Source organism: Schistocerca nitens, chromosome 2, assembly GCF_023898315.1.
Source record: "Schistocerca nitens isolate TAMUIC-IGC-003100 chromosome 2, iqSchNite1.1, whole genome shotgun sequence".
Taxonomy (NCBI): domain Eukaryota; kingdom Metazoa; phylum Arthropoda; class Insecta; order Orthoptera; family Acrididae; genus Schistocerca; species Schistocerca nitens.
The window spans coordinates 979,327,990-979,348,852 of NC_064615.1; the positions used below are offsets into that span (position 1 = coordinate 979,327,990).

The 20,863-nt window shown below is 44.7% G+C and overlaps 1 protein-coding gene across 1 annotated transcript in view; it reads right to left on the reverse strand.

Moving 5' to 3' along the window:
• LOC126235485 (uncharacterized) overlaps window positions 1-20,863 on the reverse strand; it is a 329,377-nt gene that overhangs the window by 42,533 nt on the left and 265,981 nt on the right. Inside the window, exon 2 of the mRNA XM_049944206.1 lies at window positions 1,498-1,733. Coding sequence (XP_049800163.1) covers window positions 1,498-1,733 — 236 coding nt within the window. The remainder of the gene's footprint in view (window positions 1-1,497; window positions 1,734-20,863) is intronic.

Sequence of the window (20,863 nt, forward strand, 5' to 3'; positions counted from 1 at the left end):
GAAATAAAAACTTTGAGGTTCGCCGATGACATTGTAATTCTGTCAGAGACAGCAAAGGACTTGGAAGAGCAGTTGAACGGAATGGATGGTGTCTTGAAGGGAGGATATAAGATGAACATCAACAAAAGCAAAACGAGGATAATGGAATGTAGTCGAATTAAGTCGGGTGATGTTGAGGGTATTAGATTAGGAAATGAGACACTTAAAGTAGTAAAGGAGTTTTGCTATTTGGGGAGAAAAATAACTGATGATGGTCGAAGTAGAGGGGATATAAAATGTAGACTGGCAATGGCAAGGAAAGCGTTTCTGAAGAAGAGAAATTTGTTAACATCGAGTATAGATTTAAGTGTCAGGAAGTCATTTCTGAAAGTATTTGTATGGAGTGTAGCCATGTATGGAAGTGAAACATGGACGGTAAATAGTTTGGACCAGAAGAGAATAGAAGCTTTCGAAATGTGGTGCTACAGAAGAATGCTGAAGATTAGATGGGTAGATCACATAACTAATGAGGAGGTACTGAATAGGATTGGGGAGAAGAGGAGTTTGTGGCACAACTTGACTGGAAGAAGGGATCTGTTGGTAGGACATGTTCTGAGGCATCAAGGGATCACCAACTTAGTATTGGAGGGCAGCGTGGAGGGTAAAAATCGTAGGGGGAGACCAAGAGATGAATACACTAAGCAGATTCAGAAGGATGTAGGTTGCAGTAGGTACTGGGAGATGAAGAAGCTTGCACAGGATAGAGTAGGATGGAGAGCTGCATCAAACCAGTCTCAGGACTGAAGACCACAACAACAACTATGGGACTTAAGATCTGAGGTCATGAGTCCCCTAGAACTTACAAATACTTAGACCTAACTAACCTAAGGACATCAAACACATCCATTCCCGAGGCAGGATTCGAACCTGCGACCGTACCGGGCGCGCGGTTCCAGATTGAAGCGCCTAGAACCGCTCGGTCACACCGGCCGGCTCTCTGCCAGTCAACAGACGAGGTCGGCCTGTACGCTTTTGTGCTGTACCTGTCCCTTGACGTTTCCACTTCACTATCACATCGGAAACAGTGGACTTAGGGACGTTCAGGTGTGTGGAAATCTCGTGTACAGACGTATGACAAAAGTGACACCCAATCGCCTGACCGCGTTCGAAGTCTGTGAGTTCCGCGGAGCGCCCCATTTTGCTCTCTCACGATGTCTAATGACTACTGAGGTGGCTGATATGGAGTACCTGGCGGTAGGTGGCAGCACAATGCATCTAATATGAAAAACGTACGTTTTTGGGGGTGTCCGGACACTTTTGATTACATAGTGTACGTCACCTGGGCGTTACAGAAATTCAGATATCGCTCTTAAGTTCTAGTATTTGAGCCACGAGTTTCTCGCTGCCCCACTACCGAGCAACAGTCAAGGTCACGAATAAAGAGCGAGCTCCGTGTTCGTGCTGATAACCTCTTTAAGTAGCAGTGAGGAGTTGGAAGTGTGTCGGATGGCGGCTCACCTCTGTGTCATTATCGGGCGGCAGGTCTGCCGTGAAGTTGTCGGCCGCTGCAGTGGGCGTGGCGTGGCAGTAGCGGCTGACGTAGCTCGAGTTGGCCACCAGCTCAGCGAACTCCTCCGGGGAGAGCGGCGGCCGAGGCGCCAGCAGCTGCGAGGTGGCGCTGTGCTCCAGCACGCCCACCAGCACCACCGCCCACGCCACCAGCCACTCCATCAGGTGGCGCGCCGCGATCCGACCTGCCGGCAAACGCAAACGCATATGCTGTCGAGGATTACTTCCACTACTGGCCATCAAAATTGGGACGTTGTGCCTTTCAACAACTATGGGACACAGCCAAATGGGAAGAGCGCCGAGCTGCCTATCACTCAGGGGCAACACAGTTTCAGTTAAGATTCCAAAGAGGCTGCACACGACAAGGACAATGTCACACATAAGCGTTACGTTATGACGGGTAGTCAAATGAAAAACGAATACCTACTGCAATGGGACCATGGAATGGTTCCATTCAAAAGTAATCACCGTATGTGCTAAGACATTTATTCCACTAGGAGGCGAGATGCTTAATCTCTGATTCGCAGAACGCGGCCGGCTGCTGACGAAGCAACAACCACATCCTCTCTTGCACTTTCTCATCCTACTGAAATCGACGTCCACGCATGTTTTATTTCAGGTTGCCGAAGATGTGAAAATAACACGGTGATACATCTGGGCTGTAAGAAGGATGTTGCAGCGTTCTTAAGCATATCGCTTACGCATAGCCTTGTCCAGTTGGCAGTGTGTAAGAGGGCCGAGCAGGTGTAATTTTATGTAAGAGGTCCGAGCAGATGTAATTTCGATATATTGCTCGTGCGCTGCCTGCAATAGGAAAGGTATAAGAGAATCTCTGACCAGAGAGCAGTGTTGACTGCAGTACGAACTGTGTAGCTGTAGCAGTAAGTAGTTGCTTGTCTGCGCTTGTCTAGTCTGCAGTCTGCTCTGGCCTGGAATAGTGTATCGTGTTGGCTGGGCCGGTCGCGGTGCAGCGATGCCGGAGCCCGAGTATTGTTGTATAAGGTAAAAAGCAGCCTCGCGCATATCTAGTAATGTATCTGAACTCCCATGTAAATGTTTTAAAAATGTCCTAATAATAATCTTTGTCATATAAAGCAATTTTTTTACAAGCATTCATTTCAATTTAAAGAATTTACTAATTTCTCCAATCCACGATCATTCCGATTGTTGCAAAAGAAAAATCAGTTGCTTCCTTTCATAAATGACAAATCTATCGGCCAGCATTGCACAGAGCTGTGTCGGGAAAATTTATTGTAAGAGCAGATATTTGGCGACTTTATTGAGGTAAGAATTATTCCTTTTTTTATTCGGCATGATCTTACAGGGCCGTGACGCAGCACTGCTGTCGTCCAAAATTTACCAGGTTACTGAATTTATTTTTTACTACGAGGTTTAGGAATTTTTCTGTCTCGAGCTTACATTAAATGAGAAAAGAATTTTGTGGGTACATTAAATGGGAAACAAATTTTGTGTGGAGGTTAAATGTGAATGAATTCCTGTAGGGAGGTTATAAATGGGAACCAATTTTGTTCTGGGGTTGCACTAAAATTAGAATCATACTCATATTATTATTTATTTTGTGGGGAGGTTACACTAAAAAAAATTAGAATCATATTCATTATTATTATTATTTATACTATTTTTGTGGGGAGGTTACAAGTGTGGGGGCAGACATTATCATGCATCAAGATGTTTCTGCCTGACAGCATTCCAACAGTTCGAGTTCGAATGGCAAAGCCAACAGTGGAAACACCCCTCATCTCCCCCCGGCGATGAAATCCAATGTCGTTCATACAACTTCTTGTAAGGTCATGACGACTTCCTTCTTCGACTGCAGGGGCCCTATGCTCATCGAATTCCTCGAGTGTGGAGCCACAATCAATGTGCAGTGCTATGAAGGCACTTTGCGAAAACTCGGATGCAATCAAAGTGCCCAGGAATGCTATCAGACGCAATCATCTTGTCGCATCATAACATCCATCCCCACGTTGCGAATTAGGCAAAGGTTATGATTCAGCAATTTGGTTGGGAAACACTGCGACATCCTCCATACAGCCTGGATCTTTGGCGATCTGAAGAAAGACATGTGTGAACATCAGTTTCAATCAGATCAGGAAGTGTAAGAGCGGATGCAGTTGTGGCTCAATCAGTAGCCGACCGTACTTCATGAACCGGAAACTGATCAACTCATCTCCCTGTGGAATACATGTCCAACACGTGTTCTTATTACTTGTTGTGGTGGGTATTTGGCTTTCATTCGACTACCACGACGTACAAAACTTCACACGTGTCCACGTGTTGCACGCGTGTGGCCCCAGGTTCGGCCTGTCTCGGCACTACTTGGTACTTCTCGGCTGCGCGCGGACCGTCTAGGTATAGCGCAACATTTCATTTGGCAGTGCGATGGGACACTTTCTTCCAGCATTTGGTGTGGCTTATTTGATCTGCACGCCATTCTTCAGAATCGTGATGTAAGGGTTACTTTCTATCGCTACTTGTTCGTGGTATAAAGCAAGCTAACAGGACCAGTGGCTGTTTGTGCAAAAAGAGGCCTCTGGTGATCTGCTGTTGCAACCGTTTGGAAATGAGTGGGAAACAGAGGAGAAGAATATCTATTACGTAGTCGCATAATCAAGAATAATATTTATTACGTAGTCGAGTAATCGACGGGTGCCGCAAATTTGCTATGAAAATGGAGATACAACTGAAAGATTTTGTTGACAATGAAAGAGCTAAAAATGATAACGATCGACAGACGATCTGTACAGGATTCATTGCTCTGTACATCGAGAAGCACTTTGTATTAATCGTGCAGGTGTGGAACACGTGATGGAAATGATAGTGTGAATAATAAATTTTCTGCACGCATTATTATATTATCAGCTGCAACAGTTTTTGATGGACTTGAACGAGGAGTATGGACTCTCATACATTACTGCAAAGTACAGTGGTTAAGTCAAAGGAAATTATTGAAATGAGTTTTCGATCTAAGATCCGCTATTGTTGATTTCCTGGAGGAAAAAGGAAAAGCAGAACGAAAATCAGAAAATTTAGAATGGATTGAAGACCTTGAATTTTAAATATAATTGACTGCAGACTGCTTTCAGTAAGACCTTGCAAGGTGAGAAGCAATTTATTTCTGTTGTCTTCGTGAAAGTAGATGCATTTAAAAAAAATGGCTCTGAGCACTATGGGACTCAACTGCTGTGGTCATTAGTCCCCTAGAACTTAGAACTACTTAAACCTAACGACATCACACACATCCATGCCCGAGGCAGGATTCGAACCTGCGACCGTAGCAGTCGCACGGTTCCGGACTGCGCGCCTAGAACCGCGAGACCACCGCGGCCGGCGTAGATTCATTTAAAAAGTAAACAGCTTTATGAAAGGAACAACGTCTGGCTAAGACCGTCCATTTCCCTAAGCTCACTGGCGTTAAAGAAAACACGAATTTGGAACAATCCATGTTGCTGTTGAGAGAAGTACAGTTACAGCTTTCTAAACGTTTGAGGACACAGTCTTACATCTGTTTTTGAGCTGTTTTCCCCTGTGTATCTGCAGACAGAACTGATCGATCTCCAAAGTAATACTCGTTTGAAAGACAAATGCCTCTGCGTTAAAACTGTGAAAGAGATTCCACAGTTTTTCCTCAGGAAGAGTCTCCACGTCTCCGTAATGAGGTTGCAAACGTGATACCAATGTGTCGATCAACATACGTGAGTCAAAAGCTTTTTTCGATTATCAAACTGAATAACTCATATTACGTAGCAACCTGCGCGACGGAAATCTGCGGAACTGTCTGCATCTGTCCGTATGCCGACAGTTTGCGCCAGATATAAATTTATTACGTCTTCACCGCGCCAAAAATAAGTGTTAATGCTAAACCCGACGCGTTAGCCATCATGTCTTGTGTAAGCTTTCGGCAAACGAGATGCGATGTACATAAAACTGTCAATGCGGTATACTCACAGGTAATATTCTTTCTAGCTAAACTGCTAAACGCTAGCAGCCGGAAGTTATTTGCAACTTCCTTACACACTATCACTTACTACATCCCTTTCTTTTGCCTGCAAAAAGCATGGTGGAGGGCTGTTATATTTATTTCACTCTGTTCGCGGTGTTGCCTTTCTATATTATACCATCTCTTTGGATGTTAGTTATCGTTCACTGGACTTAGGACTGTATCAGTTTTTAAAGACAGATCAGTGCAAATATTCATGCAAACAAGACACCTCATAACAGCAACTCCTTCGGTGGTAGGAGGGTCCCTTCTGTCGACATTGGCATGTTTGAGTGCATTTGGCAAAAACAACAAGTACATCAGCAAAGGTAGTGAAATCGAAATTTCAGTTATGTTTTGCATATACTGAAGCGCCAAAGAAACTGGTATAGGGATGCGTATTCAAATACAGAGATACGTAAAAAGGCAGAATACGGTGCTGGTCGTGCGGTAGCGTTCTCGCTTTCAACGCCCGGGTTCCCTGGTTCGATTCCCGGCGGGGTCAGGAATTTTCTCTGCCTCGTGATGACTGGGTGTTGTGTGCTGTCCTTAGGTTATTTAGGTTTAAGTAGTTCTAAGTTCTAGGGGACTGATGACCATAGATGGTAAGTCCCATAGTGCTCAGAGCCATTCGAAGCATTCAATACGGTTCTGCGGTCGGCAACGCCTATATAAGACAACATCTGTCTGGCGCAGTTGTTAGATCGGTTGCTGCTGCTACAATGGCAGGTTATCAAGATTTAAGTGAGTTTGAACGTATGCCTGTGCAGGGGCTTACGACTTGGATGCAAGCCTTTCATGGACCTCCCTCTCAGAATGCACGTGTGTTTCATTTTTATTATTATGTGGCTCTCTCGTGTACAGCAATACTGTAGCATTAACTTCCTTTTTTTACTTTAATATACTGATGGAAGAAAATCACAACACCAAGAAGGAATTGTGCGACAATAACGCAAGTTGGTAGGCATGTTTGTACGTCTCAAAGATGATGTCTGTTCATATTTCGCGCCCGTCGCATAAGAGAGGCGCTATATTGATATTGGTGTTGTTTCTCCACACTTCACGGATATGATGTGGTTGTTGATACATAGTCGTTACCTTATGGTAATGGTTGATTAATGTGACTAGAATCGAAATGAATGGTAGGTGACAATTTCCACCTTTTTGAAGCACTTTATTTTTTAATTTGATTTATGCTATTAACACTATTTACATTTTGTTTATATTGATATTGGTGTTGTTTCTCCACACTTCACGGATTATTTCGCTATGTTTGTGTTTAGCATTTGTATATTGCAGATGATTGTAACTTCTAACTGTGGGATGCAAGTTTTACTTTATTTATAATGGCAACTTCGTTTCTCACTTTCTGTTTGCATGAGAAACTATCACAGAAATTTGCCAAAGAAAATCTAGTGTCCTGAAATCAGCAGTTAATTCATGATCTACATATTTCATATCATATGGTGAAAAGGTTTAGTGAAGGTCTTTGACCAAATCTTCAGTGTTTGTACCATGATAATACTTAAGCCTCTAGCCTTCTCATTAGTGCAGATACTGTTCTGTTAACTGATGTCACTACTGAGTGCTCCTGTAAAAGTATTGTGAAGAACTTGTTGTACTGGGATTTATTACATATTATGACACTTGAGATGTATCCATTGCAAGTAGTGATATGAGAGATGTATTTACTTGAACTTTTTTTAACCTTGTGAGTAACCACGTTCGTTTTGCACCTTTCTGTAATTTCTAAACATATTTCTGTGTACTTTATTTATCTATGTTTGTACCGTTGGACGGAAGTCCGTTGATGATGGTCAAAGACCAAAACTGGTTGATGCCGAAGGTGATGGGTATGTACGAATGCAAGAAGTCCGAGCTCCAGACGATCACGTGACAGAACTTATTGTTGTATGGGTTTGGCGCATCGTACTGCATCTGCAGCAGCAATCTGCGCAGCAGTTGGCACCACAGTGACATGACGAACTGTTACAAATCGGTTACTTCAAGGACAGCTCCGAGCCAGACACCCTGAAGCGTTCATTCTGCTGACTCCAGACCACCATTTGCGACTATCGTAGTGTCAGGTGAGAGCAGGATGGAGGTATGTTGTGTTTTCTGATGGAAGATGACTATGTCTCGGTGTCAGTTACGGCTGTGTATTGGTTGGAAGCAGGCCTGAGGGTCTGCAATCAACCTGTCTGCTTGACACAATGGACATAGACATGGAGCTTTGATCTGGGTTGCAATTTCGTATGACAGCAAGAGCACTCTCGTGGTTACCCCACGCATCTTCACTGCAAATTTGTGCTTCAGTCTGATGATTCGACTGTTGTGCTGCCATTCGTGAACAGACCTTCAGTGTTTTTACAACTGGATAACGCTCGCCCACATACCGCTGTCGTAACCCAACATGCTGTATAGACTGTCGACACGTTGCGTTGGCCTACTCGAGTACCAGATCCGTCTCCAATATGGGACATCATCTACACTCCTGGAAATTGAAATAAGAACACCGTGAATTCATTGTCCCAGGAAGGGAAAACTTTATTGACACATTCCTGGGGTCAGATACATCACATGATCACACTGACAGAACCACAGGCACATAGACACAGGCAACAGAGCATGCACAATGTCGGCACTAGTACAGTGTATATCCACCTTTCGCAGCAATGCAGGCTGCTATTCTCCCATGGAGACGATCGTAGAGATGCTGGATGTAGTCCTGTGGAACGGCTTGCCATGCCATTTCCACCTGGCGCCTCAGTTGGACCAGCGTTCGTGCTGGACGTGCAGACCGCGTGAGACGACGCTTCATCCAGTCCCAAACATGCTCAATGGGGGACAGATCCGGAGATCTTGCTGGCCAGGGTAGTTGACTTACACCTTCTACAGCACGTTGGGTGGCACGGGATACATGCGGACGTGCATTGTCCTGTTGGAACAGCAAGTTCCCTTGCCGGTCTAGGAATGGTAGAACGATGGGTTCGATGACGGTTTGGATGTACCGTGCACTATTCAGTGTCCCCTCGACGATCACCAGTGGTGTACGGCCAGTGTAGGATATCGCTCCCCACACCATGATGCCGGGTGTTGGCCCTGTGTGCCTCGGTCGTATGCAGTCCTGATTGTGGCGCTCACCTGCACGGCGCCAAACACGCATACGACCATCATTGGCACCAAGGCAGCAGCGACTCTCATCGCTGAAGACGACACGTCTCCATTCGTCCCTCCATTCACGCCTGTCGCGACACCACTGGAGGCGGGCTGCACGATGTTGGGGCGTGAGCGGAAGACGGCCTAACGGTGTGCGGGACCGTAGCCCAGCTTCATGGAGACGGTTGCGAATGGTCCTCGCCGATACCCCAGGAGCAACAGTGTCCCTAATTTGCTGGGAAGTGGCGGTGCGGTCCCCTACGGCACTGCGTAGGATCCTACGGTCTTGGCGTGCATCCGTGCGTCGCTGCGGTCCGGTCCCAGGTCGACGGGCACGTGCACCTTCCGCCGACCACTGGCGACAACATCGATGTACTGTGGAGACCTCACGCCCCACGTGTTGAGCAATTCGGCGGTACGTCCACCCGGCCTCCCGCATGCCCACTATACGCCCTCGCTCAAAGTCCGTCAACTGCACATACGGTTCACGTCCACGCTGTCGCGGCATGCTACCAGTGTTGAAGACTGCGATGGAGCTCCGTATGCCACGGCAAACTGGCTGACACTGACGGCGGCGGTGCACAAATGCTGCGCAGCTAGCGCCATTCGACGGCCAACACCGCGGTTCCTGGTGTGTCCGCTGTGCCGTGCGTGTGATCATTGCTTGTACAGCCCTCTCGCAGTGTCCGGAGCAAGTATGGTGGGTCTGACACACCGGTGTCAATGTGTTCTTTTTTCCATTTCCAGGAGTGTATTTGTATAGTGATTCCTCTTTGTATACGATTTTTATATTTTTACCAGCTGCTGGTAATTTTCAGTAAACCCAAATTACAGGTCATCAACTGTAGTGGCTGTCGAATGGCAGCATTCCAGTCTTTAGGCAACCCATGACCTCATGTTTCCAGTAGGTGAGAGGTATGGGGTACGTGCTGAAAAAATAAAGGTCCTTCCCCCCCCCCCTCTTTTTTAAAAATATGACAGTCTCAAATTGAAATGTTTGTGTCAGTTAATTTTACATAAGGAAAACTGTATCACTAGCACTGCACAACTTTGATAGTAGCACTCAGTATTTAATAGAACTGTATTTATCAAATGTCAGACCTGCTCGATGTACGGTCGAAAGTATACGTGCAAAAGACATAGATCTGACAGCAACTATTAAACTAAATTATTCGCTACAAGATGTTGTGCGAATCCTTGCTTAGACACCTGGTTTGACATAGTGTTCTCGTTTTAGCGAAGTGCAAAACTCCTGCCACGTAGTCTACCATGCTCTTTCATGGTCTACCGTCAGAATTTCAACCGGCTCTCACTTCCCAACGATGAAATCGGTCCCGAGATACACCCCTCCTCCCAACCCTAGTCACAACGCCCCACCTCGCACCATCCTTTTATTTTTTCTCTTCCCCTTCCTCCATTCTGGTGAATTTTAATCGCTTTCTGCGGTTCTACAGGGCCCCGTACCCATACCCGTCATTCCACATTCCTCATAACCAAAATCACTCTCGTGCCTCATCAACGTCATCATTATACTATAGTATCATTCATATTACCATCCGTGACTGTTCTCAACTGTAATATAAGTTCATCAATCAAGTTTTAAAAATCTTTAATATTTTCTACTGACGACTTTAAAAAATAGGTCTTTTATTGTCCGTTTTCATGTAAAACTCGTAAATATTGTACACCAATATTGTTTTAAAAATTCATCTGTCACTATCGTCTTTTTATATATTTTCCTCATCTTTTACATATCTGTAGCTTTCGGATGAAGAGCGGTTATTTTATCCACTGCCATCCCACTCCCTTTGTGGATATATGAAATAACAAAGAAGGAAACAAAGGAACTGTCATCATCATCCCTCTTCCCAACTATAGCTCCTGCCAACCTATACCATTCCACGTCAGGACTCCACCCTCCTTACTCTACACCTCTGCCCCTAACCTCTCGATACCCAAGGCCCAGATTCGTCCTCACTTTCTGTCTTCCCAGTATCCATTCCAACACTCACCGTCATCTCCATAGTTACTACCTATTGGACCTCCACAATTTTTTTCCAACGCTGTGGATTACGGTTTCCCTTCCCAAATCATTTTTTCTCGATGCTGGTCCTTCAGATTATTAGTGAATGTGCAGCTGTTTCTTAGAAGAATGTCACCATTTATACGATATGTTTTAAATATATATACGTTTTTGTCTTTTAATTATTCCATTTTAACTTGAACAACAAAGAAAATCAATAGCTTTAAAATTTTATGTAAACTCCAACAAAATTCATCCTTTTATAGGATTTAAAACTGCGAGGCACCCACATGCCTTGCTCATACTGTGGCATCAAGCAGTCAGGCCTGCAAATGAGTGGTCTGCCAAGCGAGTGGATTCATTCTTATTTATCGAGTAACATGAACTCTCGTACTCACAATTAAGTTACAAGTTATCCTCCCATATGATTAATACGCAACGGAAACACGCATCTGACTATCAGTAATTTACAGAACTCTGACTGTACACTACGCACTGGCAATACCACATTTTCTTTCTATTTTTATTTAACGGCTTTTGTCAACACGTGGCCACCGCACTGAATATGAATGGCGCACACATTATAAATTCGGGACATTATGACAACATACAATTCGAAGGAAAAGTCCACCAATCTTTTTCTTTTCACTATCTTATTTATTCCGATAAATTCTCTAACCTAAACACACAAATTCTATAACCTACAACAATAACACATGAGAAGTTCCGCCCAGTGGGCATGGCTTTACATTGGTGAATCTCTATATTATGGTCTCGTAATTATTTAACGCTACAGTGCACTTTCTGGATAGGATGGTGGATCTTTTATTATTTCTCACACTTCGACTCTCACAATCATCATCACGAAACTATCCTCCAGACCGAACAGTACAGAAGGAACAAGCATAACCCACTAATCTTTTGAAACTACCTTGCTACTCTCCCATGCAAACCACACATACCCAAATTACATGACATACATCACACTACAATATGAAATACAAAATACTAAATAGTCACAACACTATCACTTTCAGCTTTCCCACTTCAATTAATATTTATCCCAGTTTCACACGACACTGCCCCACTTCGTAATTCTACTTTCCTACTATGAACTCTGGAGATATTTGCACGTCTTCCTGTGCAATGCAAGCCAAGTGGCGTTGCTGGATAGACGGCCGACTCACCTTGCTTCTCTCTCAGAGTTTGAATCTAGCGTCACATGGAATCATATCACGCAAAGTAATATTAAGAACGTATTCATCACACACGCGAGTCCTCAACTGATATCATGGACGAGTACTTCTCTTTATCTTTTGTCTCATACACAGTTTGAGACTCACACAGTACTCACCACGTGGAAGTACTCGTCTCTAATTTCAAGTCCTGCACACGCCATTTCTTAAATATTTCAACTTATGGTACACACGCTATTTCTTAAATATTTCAACTTATTGTACACACGCTAGTAATTCAGCTTAACTTAAGCACACGGAAGTATTTCAACTTATTGCTACACGTGGTTTCATTGTGACCGTTGGTCACTTCCGAAGATTACTACAATCCCATTAATATTACCTACCTGACATTTAATTCTCCCCACAAAAGCTCCTGAAATAGAGAAATTATTATTTCAAACTACTCTTAAATATTCCACATGCATACCATGTCTCCACTCTTTTGTCATTACGGAGCACAACTAAAACAGGTCTTAACAGCACAAGATCCAGCGGTAGAGTGCTGAAACATGGCCGTTCTCTAGGTCATCTCGCACCTCTGTCGAGGTGGGGGAAGACCATGCTACCGTATTGGTCAGCCACATTTCAGGCGCTCAAAGCTCAGGTAAATTTCATCTCTTTGGTCCCACCAAAGGTGGCCAAAGGATCGACTCAAAGATGATCATATATTCACATTCACTATCTGCGGTTAGCAGACGACCATGCATTCATTCACTTCACAGACCTCACCAAACTGGATGTAGGGATTTACTTTGTGGGAGTGCACATATGATAAATTAAATAAATAAATTGTCATTCTTTCCCACACTGGTATCCGGCTTCGCTGTATTAATTGAAATTGAGTTATTTTTACAAAAAAAATGTGTTGTTCTGACAAGAATAATGAAGTATGTTGTACCTATTTTCAATGTCGGGCGGTACTGTACCCTTTCAAAACAGCTACAAATTTTTCATCTTTTAATCTTGCTTGTTTCACCCTTGTTTACATTTTTAAAACTATTGATTGAAAAGTGGAATGTTGCAGGCAAGAGTGTCATACCTGAAGGATAGTGTGCTTAGGAACACATGATATGTTCCTGATCGGTGTTTCATCTGGTGGCCGGTTTTAAAACCACATGAGGGAATGAGCCATAGAAATCGTCATAAGCTGTTTGCGGCATTTGCTACTGTTTTTTTTTTTGTGAGTTATGAGTTTCTCTTTTGTCCAGAGCTTTTAAAAACTAGGAGTTCTACATATTTAAGTGTTGTACGGTATGTTAAAGCTATTTAGAGGTTAATGTTAATTCTTCAGTTACAGAGTTTTATGGTGAATGAAATTAAGTATATTTTTAAAATTACATAACTTGTGGCTGGTTAAGCCATACTTCGTCGATGGTTCATCAGCTCTTGCACATGAGATTTGCAAATGAACTGGGTTTCTTTAATCTCTTCACAATTTTCCCTCGCAAAAATGGAAATCTGTGTTAGTTACCACAGCTTGTATTTCAAAATGTTTTTAAATTGTTACTATTTTTTGATAATATTTCATCTTAATTTGAGTTCTGTTTCTTTTTATTGGTGTGTGCTAGACCACATATGTATCATATACATTGATAAATACAGAATTAACAAGATTTCCTCGGTTGCATCACTTTAAAATTTGAACAGAATATTTGTTCGTAGGTACATGACCACGTTGTACCTTGGAACAGTTTTTCGCGTTAGGAAAAACGTTACATTTCCGGAGCTATTCTTGTAATTTCAGAAAACACTGTGGTACATTTGAAGTGAACGCTATCATTTTGAAACGGAATAAGATAATTTAATAAACTTCTGCTACATGGTTGGCTTGAGACAAAAGCTTGAAAAGTGTTCCATGATATAACGCTGCCACCTACTGCTGACAGACAAACTCTCGCCCATATGGGGCGAGGGTTATGAAATAAAAATAAAGGAAACATGCTTGTCTTGTTATACATAAAGCATATGTAAATACGATGGAGGCGAGGACTGTGCCTTCTTAGAGAGGAACGATTATGCATTGATGCTCTTAACATTGAGGTAATAAATGCTCGCGTGCAACACGTATGAGACAGGCGGAATTCTCTCAGATTTCAAGAAGAATCTGATAATGCCCTTCCCAAAGAAAGCAGGTGCTAACAATCGGTTTAAAGTCATGGTCGCAAAATACTAACGCGAATTCTCTACAGAAGAATGGAAAAACTGGTAGAAGCCGACCTTGGGGAAGATCAGTTAGGATTCCGGAGAAGTGTAGGAACACCCGTGGTAATACTGACCCTGCGGCTTCTCTTAGAAGGTAGGTTAAGGAAAGGCAAACCTATCTATATAGTATTTGTAGACTTAGAGAAAGCTTTTGACAATGTTAACTGAAAGACACTCTTTGAAATTCTGAAGATAGCAGAGGTAAAATACAGGGAGCGAAAGACTATTTACAACTTCTACAGAAACCAGACGGCAGTTATAAGAACCGAGGGGCATGAAAGGAGAGCAGTGGTTGAGAAGGAAATGAGACAGTGTTGTAACCTATCCCTGGTGTTATTTCATCTGTACATTGAGTCAGCAGTAAAGGAAACCAAAGAAAATTTGGAGTTGAAGTTAAAGTCCACGGAGCAGAAAAAAAACTTTGAGATTTGCAGATGACATTGTAATGAACCCGGAAGAGCAGTTGAATGGAATGGACATTGTCTTGAAAGGGGGATTTAAGGCGAACATCAACAAAAGCAAAGCAAGAGTAGTGGAATGTAGTTGAATTAAATCAGGTGATGCTAAGGGAATAAGATGAGGAAACGAAACACATAAAGTAGTAGATGAGTTTTGCTGTTAGAGCAGCAAACTAACTGATAACTGATAACGGTCGAAGTAGAGAGGATATAAAATGTAGACTGGTAAGAAAAGCTTTTCTAAAGAAGAGAAATTTGTTAGAATAGGATATAGATTTATGTGTTAAGAAGCCCTTTATGAATGTGAACGGAATCAGAAGGATGTAAGTTGCAGAAGGGGCTTACATGAGATACAGTAGCGTTCAGAGATTCATCAAATCAGTCTTCGGAATGGAGACTGAAACAACATTTTAAAAACCATTTTGTTTGTATAAAATATTTTGAGAACAGAATGAATTTTATAGTTGAACTGGACTTCAAGCAATTTGTGTTGTTACAGCTACGAATCTAAAATAGCATAATAGCCCGAAATAGTGATCGAGGTGAATAAAAAGAGCTCGGTATTAAAATACTGCCATGTCTAAAATAGTGCCGGACTGTGAACACAAGTCCTCAACCCATCACCTCAAGAAAATCAATGGTGCACAGTTCCTTACTTAGGAAAAGTCTTACTGAATGTAACCAGAAAGGTTAATCCAGGAACGTACAAACATGATTTTATGTGCATAGCACTGCTGGACAATTTTTGCTCAGTGGTGAAGACAGCATTCCAATTTTGAAAAAGATTGGAATATATAAAATTACTTGCAATTTTGGCAAAGTCCACCTAGGTCAGCCTGGCCAGGCGATATGCACCTGCTTTATAAAACACCACAGGAGTTCGAAATTTAGAAAAGGAGATTCTGCTTTTGCAGACCGCCTGCTTAAAGCAGGCCATAGTTAAAACATGATACGTGAAGTGTTTCATCACATCCATAAAGGAAAGAAGATGAAGTATCTCGAAATAATGGAAATTAATAAACATGTGTCCATCAGCTCGAGTTTAGTACTGAATGATCAGACACAGTTCCCTCAGTCGCCACTTCTAACTGCAGATACTACTCATAACCTCATTCTAATCTTGTTGTAAATCACCCCTCTTACTCATGCACCTCACTTTTCCTTATTTTATTTAATATACACTGCTGGCCACCGTAAATGCAACACCAAGAAAGACAAGAGGTAGCACAACAAAATTTATTTTGTAGATAACATGTTGACCAAGTATCAAATGATTACGTTTACAGACGTCTGTGACATGTGGTTCCTGCCAGAATCAGTAGCCAGAGTAGCCGCCATTGTTGGAGATCACCGCTGCCACACGTCTCGGCATTGAGTCAAAGAGACGTTGGATGTGTTCCTGGGGTACAGCAGCCCAAGCAGCTTCCACACGTTGCCAAACATCATCTGGTGTGGCAGCTGGGGATGTAATCTGGGTCACTCGTTGAGCAACCATGGACCACATGTTTTCTATCGGCGAAAGATCCGGAGAGCGAGCCGGCCAGGGAAGCAATTCAATCTGGTTATTGACGAAGAACCGTTGGACAATGCGTGCCACGTGTCGTCGCGCATTATCCTGTTGAAATATGGCTGTGGCCGAGCCCTGAAGGTAAGGAAGGACAACTGGCTCCAGCACCTCGGGTATGTAGCTCCGGCTATTTAAAGTACCGGCAACGCGTACTAGAGGCGTGCGAGAGTAATATCCAATACCGCCCCATACCATAATACCCGGTGCAAGACCAGTGTGGCGGTGCATAATGCAGCTGTCCAGCATCCTCTCTCCACGGTGTCTCCACACTCGAATCTGACCATCGTGGTGCTGCAGACAGAAACGTGCCTCGTCAGTAAAGACAACGTCATTCCATTCCGTCGTCCACATCCGTCTGTCATCACACCATTGGCGACGGAGACGTCTGTGGTTCTGCGTCAATGGTAGACGAAGCAATGGACGTCTTGCGGACAGACCACTCTGCTGTAAACGGCGTCGAATGGTACGCGCAGACACTGGATGATGCGTTACAGACGCAATGTGCTGTGCTATGGTTCGGGATGTCACTGAGCGATCCGTCACTGCCATGCGCACAATTTGCCTATCAGCACGTGCAGTGGTGCACCGAGGTGAATGCGATCGACCACGTCGGTCCGTCGTACCCTCCTGCATCCAACGGTCACATATCCGCATTACAGTTGTTTGGTTACGTCCATCACGACTAGCGATTTCTCTGTATGATAATCCACAATCTCGGTAAGCCACTATCCTTCCTCTGTCGAACTCGGATACTTGATCAAAAGATGTTCGCTGTTGTCTACGAGGCATAACTGATCGTCTTGTGAAACAACCACAAGGTAAACACACGTGCCGAACGTACACTCGTCGAAATCGCCAAGCCTTAAATGGCGCTATGAGGTGGCGCCACAAGCGCGCGCGATGTGCGTCTGCGCTGAAATTCTAATCAGTTGCATATCTCATCGCTGCAAACCCATGGTGTAAATTTCACTTGATTCGGTTGCTTCCTTCAGGGTGTTGCATTTACGGTGGCCAGCAGTGTAATTTTGACAAACTGCCTATTGGCTTCTGTCTCGGGTTCTTCTAATGATTTTTCTGACGTTTCGCCAGCACGAGTGGCTGGCATTGTCAAAGCTTCACCCTCCATTGCCGGTGGTGAACTGGAGCCGAGCTTTTTTTTTTTAAAAAAAAAAAGAAATGGGGCCCCTCCACGCCCGCACCAACGTGGTGACCAAACCAAAAGTTCTACTGTCACCTCCGTAAAACATGTTAGTTATCTAGTAAGTGGATCACAGGATGCTGGGCTGTGATGTTGTCCGTGCGTCTGGGTAAGGCTACGCATTAACACGGTCCATCAGGTGATAGTGGACGAAACGCGAGTGAGGGTAGCGATTTGAAGAGCAGAGGGAAAAAAGTGCCATGGCTCGTGCCGTGGGAAAAAAACCTCTGCGACAGTGGGATGGGTAGTAAGAGCAGTAGTGGCTTACTAGCTGCGATAGCTCATGCAAGGTTGGATTTGTTAGTATGGGTATCATGCATCATTACCGTGACAAGCGATGGCGATGTATCCCAGTGGCTGCAGCTGCTACATTCCTGGAACATTCAAGATCGTTATACAGTAGTGGGAGATCGGCCATAGATCGTCTCACTGTGTGGGGGATGTGTGGAGCTTGTTTGCATGCGGTGTACGGTACGGCTTCCCTGTGTGGTGCCAGTTATTCGGCAGTGTATTTCAGCTGGATTCCAGTAATAGCGTCTGATTAACAGGGGCTCGCCTGTGCCGTTATGTTTGCGTATGCTTGGCCATAGATGTTATGCCCTTACAAGTATGTCTTTTGGTCTTTTATGTTTCCATCTATGGTTATGGTCGTAGTTCCCCAGATTCAGAATAAACGGGTTCTGCGAATGTCTGGAGTTTCTGTATAGTCTTGTGGTGAGTTTGTGGATTACCTCCGTGAGAGTCTCAAGTCGGTATTCCCGGTGAAGGTCCGCGATGCGTGTGTATCGTGGAGCATTGCTTATGATTTTGAGTACTTTGTTTTGTATGAGCTGCAGACGGCGCAGGCGTGTAGGCGCAGCGTATCCCCAGACAGGAGCTGCGTACGTCATCAGGGGTCGGATAAGTGTCATGTACATGGACCTCGACACCCTTCTGTTCAGTGTGCTACGCCTGTTGAGCATAGGATAGAGCTGTTTGAGCCTCGCGCTAGCTCGGTTGGTCATGTGTTGTATGTGGTCCCCCCAGAGTAATTTCCGGTCCAGCCAGACACCGAGGTATTTGACTTTCTCGCGGAAACGTATTGGACGTGCATGTAGGGTTATTGGTCTGCAGTAACGGTGTTTGCGCAGTTGCTTCGGTCTTCTAGTGAACAGAACGGCTTCGCACTTGTCGACGTTTACTCTAACACGCCATTTCTCCAACCAAGGCTCGGCCACTCTGAGTGCAGTCTGTAGGCGTGACGTAATGTTTGATGGTTTCCAATCTTGCGCAAGGATGGCTGTGTCATCCGCGTAGATTGCCATCATTGTGTTGTGTGTGGTTGGGAGATCGTTTATGTAGAGGTTAAACAGTAGGGGCCCTAGGATGCTTCCCTGGGGTACTCCCGCGTGTATACCGTGTCGTGTTGATTGTTTTCCCTGCACATCAGTGTTGAAACTCCTGTCTGTGAGGTATGAGTGTATTAGACGCAGCAGCCCGTCGGGGAATCCCGCGTCGCTGAGTTTGCGGATGAGGCCGTTGTGCCATAGACGGTCGAAAGCCTTTTCGATGTCCAGGAACACTGCCCCTGTAGCTTTGTTTATGTTGAAACCATGTGTTATATGTTCAACGACCCGTAGGAGTTGTTGTGTTGTGGAGTGGTGATTCCTGAAGCCGAATTGCTCCGGTCTCAGGATGTCATTTGTTATGCAGTGCCTAGTGATGCGTTTGAGAATCACCTTCTCAACAATCTTACTGAGCGAGCTCAGAAGGCTGATGGGTCGGTAATTTTGTGGGAGGCTGTGGTCTTTCCCCGGCTTCCTGAACATCAGGACCTTGGCCGTCTTCCAAAAGGCGGGGAAGTGTTGGTGTTTTAGTATGGCATTCGTTATGTGTGTTAGGTAATCAGTTGCTTTATCCGTGAACTCCTGGAGGACACGGTTTTGAATGCCATCATGACCAGGGGCTTTCCTAGCGGCGGAATGCATTATAGCCCAGGAGACTTCGGCTGTGCTAGCATGTCGAATGTCGTCGCGCGATGGTTGGGCTAGAATGCGTGTAACCTCTTGGTCAGAAGCAAGTGTGAACACTGGATCTGATGGTACCAGGTTCGGTGTGAATGACGCTGCGAGTGTTCGGGCCATTAGTTCTGCTTTCTCTTCCGCTGAGTATGCAGGTCCGTCGGGCCCTTGAAGCGTTGGGGTGTATATTTTCTCCCTGGTGAAGTGTCGGGCTAGTTGCCACACGCCAGGTCGTGTGGTGTCCAGCCCTTCGAGTTTTTGGTTCCACTGTTGTGTTCTATGTGTTTGTATTTTATCATGTATGATGCCCTGTAGTCTGTTAATGTGCCGTTTGAAGTACGGACGCCTGGTGCGCTGCCATTGTCTCCTGAGGCGATTCCTCATTGAGATTAGGCCCAGGATTTCCTGGGGCAGGGCCGCACTGCGTTGTTGTGAGGTGCGATCAGGTATGGTGCCTGCCATTGCGTCCTGGACGGCGTTAGTGAGGGTTTCTACTGCCTCGTCAATTTGTGCTGTTTCATTAATTTCGTGTATAGATGGGATGTGGCTATCGAACGTTTGCTTGAACCTTGTCCAATTCGCACGCCCGTAGTCCAACATCTTGCGTTGTTCCATGTGCTGCAGTGTTTCCTCAATGTATAGTATTACAGGTTGGTGGTTTGAGGGCAGATCGTTTTCAACGGCAACGTTGAGTGTCGTTGTAATGCCCTTGATGAGGGTCATGTCTATCACGTCTGGCCTGAGTCCCCTCTGATAGGGAATGTGCGTCGGTTCAGTCGGCGCTAGTATAATGTAGTTTCTGCCAAGTGAATGTTCGTACAGTTTTTTGCCGTTGGGATTTCGTATACGTGAATTCCATTCTGGGTGTTTTGCGTTCAGATCTCCAGCGACTATTACTCGCGGTGAGATGTTGAGTACTGTGCTGATATCACGTGTTGAAATGCCTACAGGGCTGTTGTATACCGATATCAGTGTGGTGTAGGCTCCGTTGAACTTGACTCTGACGGCCGTAGCCTCGATTTTTCCCAGTTCAGGGAGCTCTATGTTTGTGTGCTCAATGTCTTTGTGTATGACGATTGCAGTTCCACCTGCCCGCGGGCGCAGACTATATGTACCTGGCGCGCCAACGTCCGAGGGTTTCTCCGCGGTCTTTTACGGTGCGGTTGTCCTCTTGCTACCTGCGACGGTCGTTCGCTGCAGTACGGGAAGCCAGGATCCGTTTACCTTAAGGCTTTCCTCTTTCTTGTTCAAACTGTTCGCGTGTTTTTGTATTTCTACAGCTTCTCTGAACAAGCGCGTGTGATAATGCTTCTCTACAGCCAGAACTTCCGTGTCGGCGAATTTTATTACGTGGTCGGTCTCATTCAGTGCGTGCTCTGCCACGGCCGATTTCTCCACCTGCCCCAACCTGCAATGTCGCTTATGCTCTTTGATCCTGGTTTTGATGGATATTCCAGTCATTCCGACATA